This window comes from Pistacia vera, unplaced genomic scaffold (genome assembly GCF_008641045.1).
Source record: "Pistacia vera cultivar Batoury unplaced genomic scaffold, PisVer_v2 Contig223, whole genome shotgun sequence".
NCBI lineage: Eukaryota > Viridiplantae > Streptophyta > Magnoliopsida > Sapindales > Anacardiaceae > Pistacia > Pistacia vera.
The window spans coordinates 396,362-404,729 of NW_022196028.1; the positions used below are offsets into that span (position 1 = coordinate 396,362).

Here is an 8,368-nt window from a genome sequence, read left to right on the forward strand (position 1 = left end):
ATAAGCAAACTTTACACCGCTTAAGCAATATTCTGATATAATAAACAAAATTAAACAAATTTTAATAAAAAATTATTAATGATATAAAGATCTCAGAATAAACTAATTTTAATAAAAAAAATTATTAATGATATAAATACTAATTTACTTTTAATAATAAAATTTTGTTTAATATTTATTTATAATTACCAAATATTAATAAATCCCAATTATTAATTATTAATAAATACAATTAATTAATTATAAATAATAGATAATAACAATTTGAAATTACCTAAAACCATGCAACGGTAAGAGGAAGAAAGCTTTAAACAGGGCGTACAAAAATGAGACCTATGAGACCCTGAGCTCAGCTCCATGGATCTCGAATTTGCGGTTAGCATAGCACTATTAGAAATTTAGTGCATGTTAGAAATAGTACTGCTTCCTTCCACGCAAGTTATAAGGATATTTGTACTGTCCTGCCTTTTCAATACCAGTTCACCGAAAACATACACCCCTTGGAATCAAAATACCCAGTACAATCTTCGGAGCTCAAATTTAAACCCAAAAACATAAAAAAAATCTCAGCGCTCAATACCATAGTTTTTACCTTAAATTAGTAAGGAAATAGAGTGAGACATTGTGAAAATGCAGAGCCTCAAGGTTTTATCAGTCATGAGTGATTTCCTCAAGAAAATACCACTTCCGTATAAACCTTACATGTAGCAAAGCAGTCATGAAAAAATCATAAAAACAAAACTCTTAGCAAAACTAAGAATTCAGACCAGTAATAAGCATCAACGGAGAGACAAATCTGCAGCAAGCATAGTAACACTATTGAACGAGAAAAGTTATTCAAAAGTTTATCCCTTCTAGTTCGATAATATACTAGAGTTTTGAGGGTTTCATACCAAGCTAGTTTCCAACATGGATCATACATTATCATGTCACCTACTAATGAGTTCTAATGTAATTAACTGGACTAAAAGTCAGTGACATAAGGACAATGGACTAATCATGTAAACCTTATCGTATTCAATCGTAACTAGAGCAATATTAGCGTATAAAAGTCATGAAATTCATATCTACAAATTACACACCACCATGATACAGATACAAAACACCATACTATAACTAAAAATGTGGCCTCTAAGACTCATCATTTCCTCAGAGTGGAATTTAATTAACAATCAATTAAGCGATTAAAGAAATCAAAAAGCTAAGATGGCTTTGGAAAATATAACTGGAAAACATATCAAAAAAAAGAAGTAGAGGAGGTGACAGTCTTCCCTATCTTTTAAAAATATTTCATAAAGTCACCTTTTCACCTTGCTCACGCGCAATTGAGGCCGAAAGAATTCCAAGATCATGGTTTAAAAATGTTAAGGCAGATTCACACTCTGAAATAATTCTTGTGACTGAAGAGGGCTCGCCAGCAATTGTTTCAGACGATCCAACACCAAGGGCTGCATATGAGTCCCTAAGATTTCTCAAGTTACCTAAGAACTGCAATAAAAGGATTTCTAATTACAAATTAATAGTCAAGCTAATCCCAAAATAAAATAAGACACATCTGTTTAGTCTATAACATAGATCAAAACTAGAATAATGACAAACATAATATGAACAAAACATTGTTTGGATACACTTTATCTATTCTGTTATCATAACAACCGGTGATTGTCCAATATTTTAAGAACAAAATGTGCCATAATGCATCAGTTTTTTGCAATTACATCATAATGAAGAAACTAGCCAATCGTTCAATTTCTTTCCACCCACAAAACTAAACCAAAATGAAAATTCGTGTAACATGTGTTACGTGTAAAAGGGTCTATAAAGAGTTAGCATACACAACATCATGCAAAACTAAGTTAGCAGTACTAAGGAAAATTGAAGTCATAAATCAGCAATCAGATTCCCAATAACTATTGTATATAATCAGTGGCAAATCTAGCCAAGATATAGCTTACTAATTAAAGGCATAATGCACTGTCATCGTGTCTATAGCTAGGCTGTTAAAAGTGATAAATGACTTTCCTTTCAGTGAAGAACCACCTGATATCTGCTACATGAGATGATTAAAGGAAGAGACAACAAGAAGAACAATCACTGTTTACCTTTAAAAGCATCTTGTATGCCTCTAACAAGCGATTGGCAGCAGGCCCAAACCCATGAAGCTGTGGTACCTCCATCATGTGAGTCCAGGGGCGAATTTCCTACAAAGAGCATGATATCATTACTCAAGAAACTACATAAACAAAGAGTCCAGCTCAAAAGTTGTTCATAACAGATATTACAATTAACTTTAGGTTGATCATCAATTTCAATTCCAATTCCAATCATGTTATTGAAATTGCAGAGTAGGTCAAAACAGAGAAAAATTTTAGGGCAAGCATATTTTTTGTACTACATGGAAATTTCAAAAATGAAATAAAATTTTCTATTTGGTCACTGAGTTTTAAAAAAAATGCAACCTAGTAATATCAATTCTTCAATTTATATTAAATTTTCATAATTCAAGAATACGGATTTTGTTATCTTTTGCAAAGCATGAAATGAATTTGGGGAATTTACAAATAATAAAAGAGGACAAAAAGAAAAAATTAAAGAATAAAGGTTAATATATACCATAACATATCCAATTTCATAACAATAAAAGCCTTTTTTTGTTTCAAATGGAAAATTCCTTCAATTTAACCATTGCATTCAAGTAGATATAACAAGGATGGTAGCAAAGTAACCCAAAGCAAATCAAGTAAAAGCAAGAGAGGAGCAAACCTTGGTGTAAATTGTATTAAATGATCTTGCGGTTTCAAGAAAAGATTCCAGATTAGCCCGAAGTTGGGATTCCACCTCTGCATACTCCTCATCTGGATTGTAAGCATGCTGACAGAAAGTAACACAAGGACATATACTATCAAACAGCATAAGAAAAAACAAGAAGAGACAAAATGGAAGTTTGGGAAATATTCACTGGCAAAAAAAAATAAAATTTGAAAATAAACCATTTCGTGATGAAATGGTGAAATTTTAGAATGAGTCCGAATAAGAGCATTATGTCGTCAATCCACAAGAAGTAATAATTAGAATATCAATTACCATGACCTAAATATACTTCAGGTAAGATTTGAACAGATCCCAAGATTTTGGCACTAGAAAATGCTTGAACATCATATATATCACTTTACAGGATTAGAATCACATAGAAGAAAGAGCTCCACCCATCAAAACTAATGACCTAGGCAACCTACAAGTGGGAGAAGAAAAAAGCTAAACCAAGTTTCACCTCACAGCAACGCTAAATTCAAGCAAGTAAATTAAGTGACTTAAAGCTTCCATCATATTAATTGTCATTATTATTTATGCTTACTGTGGTCTCAAAGCATACATAGGAAAAGTTGATGCCAGAGACAACCCATGGGAAGCTGATCAGTCTAGAGTAGTCTAGTGAACAATGGACAAGACAGACAAAAATAAATAGCTAAGGAACAGGGATAAACCTTAGATGCCAAATCTGTGACCTTCTGTTGAAGATTCGAGAGTATCTTTGATTGTTCTGAAAGCTTTGTCTCCAGCTCAGAAACATCTGGTCTACAAATGAATTTTGAATGATGGAACAGAATGTTACTAAATCTAGTAATAAAAGTAACCATACTGACACTAACACAAAATATACAGGGGTTATCATAAACAGGATTGTATTTGTCTTTCATAAAACTTATCACACATTTAGCAAAGGACTGAGTCTGAATCTTAAACAGGGAGAAGTCTAAAAGGAGGAGAAGGTTTTTGCCAGTCCACACAATCATATGGTAATTATGACAAACCCCGAGAGACATTTGCAAATTCTGAAAAACAAAAAACCAAAATCATTATAAACTTACTTCCTATTAGTATTGGACATATTACAACATACCTATTACAACTTAATATGGTCCTTTTCTAAGAATTGGGATATTCATCCAGAAGGATACTCTATACACCCAGTTTTTCATTGTACCTCATTTAAATTTAGATTTATACACCCTTTCATATTCAAATATAATCACATCTTCTGCTCCTTCCATTAGAAAAGAGAACTAAACTTACTTTTCTCCAATTCTCTACACCTTATTTCTTAATGATAAAGTGCTATTATGACAGTAGACAAAGATTTTGTTATACAAAGAATTTAAATTCTTTTGGTATGAAGGGGAAATATCACCCATACCATACTAAAAAATAAGCAAAAAGAAGTGCAGCGCGAATATGTATTATTTTGCTCAACTTAAGTTGTATGTAAAAAAGAGTTACACTCTCTAGCATTCCAGTTTCTATTGAACTGGACATATATCAGAGGGTTGCTAATGAAGTGATGTACTAATGAAAATTAATGTTGTGACATGTAGTAGTGAAGACTAGTGGTAGATTAGTCTAACGTTTTGCAATGACACATAACTTTGGCAAACATCAGAAGAAATCAAACACACACAAAAAGACATTGCTTGTACTTAAAATAATTTTAATTAGCAAAGACACGTACATATGATGAATCAAGCATTCAAATAAGCTAGGCTTCAAAAATTCAATGGAAAAAACTCTTAACCCCCTAACATCTTGTAACAATCAAATTAGAGAAAAAGATGTAAACATAGCGGATAAAGAAACAAAGTTCTTACAATGGATATATTGACTGAATCTGCACATCTGCAGGGAACAACTTGCATTCTTCTGAGAAAATAAGAGCTTGTTTCTCTGCAATAGAGTCTATTAGTTGTATGTCCTTTGCTACTTGCTCATCAATGCTGCAGAAGTATACAAAATAAATATCAGGAACGCTGCTAAACGAGAAGAAAAAAAAAAAAAAAAAAAGAACATGAACATCCAATACACAAGTGGAAATAATAAATTTAGTTATACATGTCTTCCATGAAAGCAAATATAATTTCTCAACTAATTTAAAGTCAGTCATATCAACCTCCAATCAGGATTATCAGCATAGATGCTCGCCTCCACAAGATCAACTATAAGTTGAAGCATTTCAGTTCGATCTTCATAACTTCCACGCCCCTGAAATGTAAAATGTTATTCACTTATTAAACTTTTAGTAAACACACATGCTCTCTCAAACATTAGTCAAGTGCAGATCATAGATGCAAAAATTCAAACTTATGATTGGCATGTCTTGGACCTCCCACACTACGTAATAGGGAGCTGTAGGAGACCAATTATGTTCAATATATGTACTCAAATCACATGACAGATATTAACAATCAGAAAAACAAAAAATAATGCATAAAATATAATGATGCAACTGAAGGTACAATTTACATTATTTACATGTATGTGTTGTGTTCTGTCAAATTCACACTGTGAATGAAATGTGTAAGGTCGAGAAGTAGCCCCCATTTTAAAACTTTATAAACACAAGAAAGGTCAAGAGAATTCTGGGTAGTTTGAAAAAAAATAAAAAAAAAACTAACTCATTTCTAGTACTCCTCTATGCTACGAGAAAGAAGATAAAAACAAACCCAAACAATCATCTTTTTTTATTTTTATTTTTTATTAAACTTTCTTGCTCTCAATATATTCTCAACTTCTATGGAAACAAAATTCATAATGTTCATGCTAAGAACAGTTTATTGCATGCTACCAGCTTCCATGCCAACTTCAGGAAAAGAAAGCTTTATCACCTTGCTATTCTTAATTCAAGTTTGAAAGAAAAAATGATTAAAATTTCAACAATGTAAAAAGATCTGTAGACCATTCAACTTTTCTGCTACCCCAAAATGAGTGCAACATTCCAGATTATCTCAAGAAAATTAAATTTCACAATATGACTCAAGAACATAGTTCAAGCTACTAGTAGAGGGAAAAAAGAAAATCTAACACATATACTACAGTTCCTACTAAAAAAAAAAAAAAAAAGAAATTCAAAATAAAAATGATCATACAGAAAAAACTGTAAATTAAGCAACTGACATAGTGAACAAATAACTTGATTCACTTACTTGAATGGCTTCAACATCTATAGTTGTTGTAATACCCAAAAACTTCGCAATCTCTGCCAAATCTGCAAAACATCAGGTTATTAACCATAATGATAATAGCACATTTCCAAATGCTTTTTACACTAAAAAAGCACTTTTAAAATAAGTCAAAAGTAATTTTCTACTTTGTACATAAATTTGAAATAATGTTGCGGAAAGTGCTTTTCGGAGAATCAGTTACACCTCCCACAAAATCAAATTCTGTATTCTTAACCAAACTAATAACAATAACGATGAAATTAAACATACATTGAATGCGACCGGTCTCTTCATCGCGATCCATAGCATCTCCCTGTAAATTTTGTTGTGAGAAAGGAGATTTATCGCCCAATAACCTAGAATCGGAATAGAAACCATTAAACGAGACTGTTTTTTTTTTTTTTTTATCAAATTGCATAAACTGAAGGAGAAAAAATGGTAAAATATTACTTGAAGAAGAGCCATTCGAGAAGAGCGTAACGCTCCATGCCGGCGAAGAGAAGAGACTGCGCCGGCGCATTGGCTCTTGGATAATTCAGCATTCCTAATTTCCTCTGAATCTCCTCCATTTGCTTCGCTGCCATTTCCGCTCCGATGAAAACGACGCCTTTTTTTGATCAAATTGTCTAAACTGAACGAGAACAAATATTATGATATTACTTGGTGAATGTACTATTCTTTCTCCACATCAACGGAAAACGAAACTGATTTTCGTAATTTTTGAGAATCATATTACAAATTGCAAATGAATACGCATTAATTTAAGAGTTAAACACAGAATAATTCGCATAAATTATATAAAAAGAAAAAAGAAAAAGAAAATAGCCACAAATGAAGAATTATACCGCTAAGATCTGTGTGAAGTGAGGCCTTTACTATTGTGAGAGACTATTTTTTGCTTATCAGTCAGATCAGGAGAAAACGAAATGAAAACTGAAAAGAAGCAACCAACGAATTTAAATTTGAAGGAAGACTGGTTCATTATTTGAAGAGGATGATTTTGATATAATTTAAAAAACAAATGGTACATGACATAGACCTCCCTAATATTTTCAAAAAATAGCTCCCCCCAATTCCGCAAAATCGTAACATAAAATGTTAATTCCCGTCTTGCCCTCCTTAAATTATTTTACGGTTATACCAAAATGTCTTTGTCAATTCGTTAAGCAGAGCTCACAAAGTAAAAAAATGAAAAAGAACTGAAAAAGTTTAGAAGATTCGTTACCAAAATGAATATGAAAACAAAACCAACCTGAGAAGGATGAGATGTGAAGCAAAGATGAGGAACAAATCTGTGAAGCTTTTGGTCGGGATGGGCGGTGACGAAAATAAGAGCAGTGAGGGGACTTAATGGAGATCGAAGTGTTGACCAAGTTGATGTTCCCAAATATTCTGAAGATCCTTTGCGAGGAATTGACGGTCCAATGACTAGGGCAAAGACAAAGAGGATGAAAGAGGCTTTGCAAGGCTTGATCATGGAAGTGCAATACAAAGAGACTGTACTAGAAGACTCTAAGACTAAATTCGAAGATTTCAAAGCTTCACCAAGGATTGTCTATTATCTTTTTATGCAAGGGGTAGATTCGAAAGATCAAGTTGGATGCAAGGATTAATTTAGGAATTAATTTTCGTTTATTTAATCTTGGACTTTTTTTTATGTTTTAATTATCATTAGATTCTTTAGCCTTTTATTTATTTAAGGTTTATTTATGCCCAATTCGCTTGTATTTAGGCCCAACCCATTTTTCAATTAGCTAGGGTTTTCTTTTAGGGTTTGTTGCTTATAAAAAGGAGCAACCATGTTATTTTTTGGGAACAGATTATTATCAATTGAAGTTTATTTCAGAAAGCTATTTGCTTTGCCTTCTTGTGTTCTTGATTGAATGCTTGAATCTCGACTTATCAAAGGGAGTAATCAACCTTTGTGGCATCTCAAGATTAGGGTTTTAAGGACTTAGTTTCCTTAGGGTTCTAATTCGATCATCCTTAACACATTCCTACCAAACCAACTTATTCCTATTCCATCATTTGGTATCAGAGCTTTGCTTGCTGAAAACAAGTTATCTATCTCCAACACTCTTTGTTTGCGTTCTTGATTCAAAAAAAAAAAAAAAATTGAATTCATCTTTTCATAGTTTTTCTGCGTTTTCTTTGAATTTCGTTTCGTAGTTGTCTTTGGATTTCGTTTCATAGTTCTCTTTGAATTCTTCCTTCCTTTTTAATTTTTCTTGTGTTTTATTTCCTGTGTTCAATCCATCTTTGTTCTTAAAAACAAAAAAAAACAAAAGAAGAACAAAGTGGCAATTTCAAGTTGTTAAGTTTCACATTCTTGTTCTCTTCGCTAAGTATCCTATTTTTGTTGAATTAAGTCTCTT

At 32.3% G+C, this 8,368-nt stretch overlaps 1 protein-coding gene across 2 annotated transcripts; it reads right to left on the reverse strand.

The window, feature by feature from the left end:
* Positions 1-979: 979 nt before the first annotated feature.
* Positions 980-6,987, reverse strand: LOC116130638 (AUGMIN subunit 7). Of its 2 annotated transcripts, none has more exons than XM_031416373.1 (10): positions 6,839-6,917; positions 6,444-6,619; positions 6,264-6,349; positions 5,976-6,037; positions 4,943-5,034; positions 4,644-4,769; positions 3,486-3,576; positions 2,764-2,871; positions 2,103-2,201; positions 980-1,488 (listed from the first exon to the last, which is right to left on the reverse strand). In XM_031416373.1, exons 2-10 carry the CDS (start codon positions 6,575-6,577, stop codon positions 1,291-1,293), a joined length of 996 nt encoding a protein of 331 aa, XP_031272233.1. In that variant the 5' UTR covers positions 6,578-6,619; positions 6,839-6,917; the 3' UTR covers positions 980-1,290. The 2 variants fall into 2 exon arrangements, with proteins under 2 accessions (XP_031272233.1, XP_031272232.1); XM_031416372.1 differs by having other exon boundaries at positions 981-1,488; positions 6,444-6,624; positions 6,839-6,987.
* Positions 6,988-8,368: the final 1,381 nt, after the last annotated feature.

What these genes read in the sequence shown, in the direction of transcription:
- LOC116130638 (XM_031416373.1), bottom strand. Translation starts at nt 6,577, where the DNA reads ATGGCAGCGAAGCAAATGGAGGAGATTCAGAGGAAATTAGGAATGCTG. An exon ending in CTCGAATGGCTCTTCTTCAA is followed by an intron (nt 6,350 to 6,443) that starts GTAATATTTTAC and finishes TTCCGATTCTAG; the next exon opens with GTTATTGGGCGATAAATCTC. An exon ending in GCTGATAATCCTGATTGGAG is followed by an intron (nt 4,770 to 4,942) that starts GTTGATATGACT and finishes ATACTTCTGCAG; the next exon opens with CATTGATGAGCAAGTAGCAA.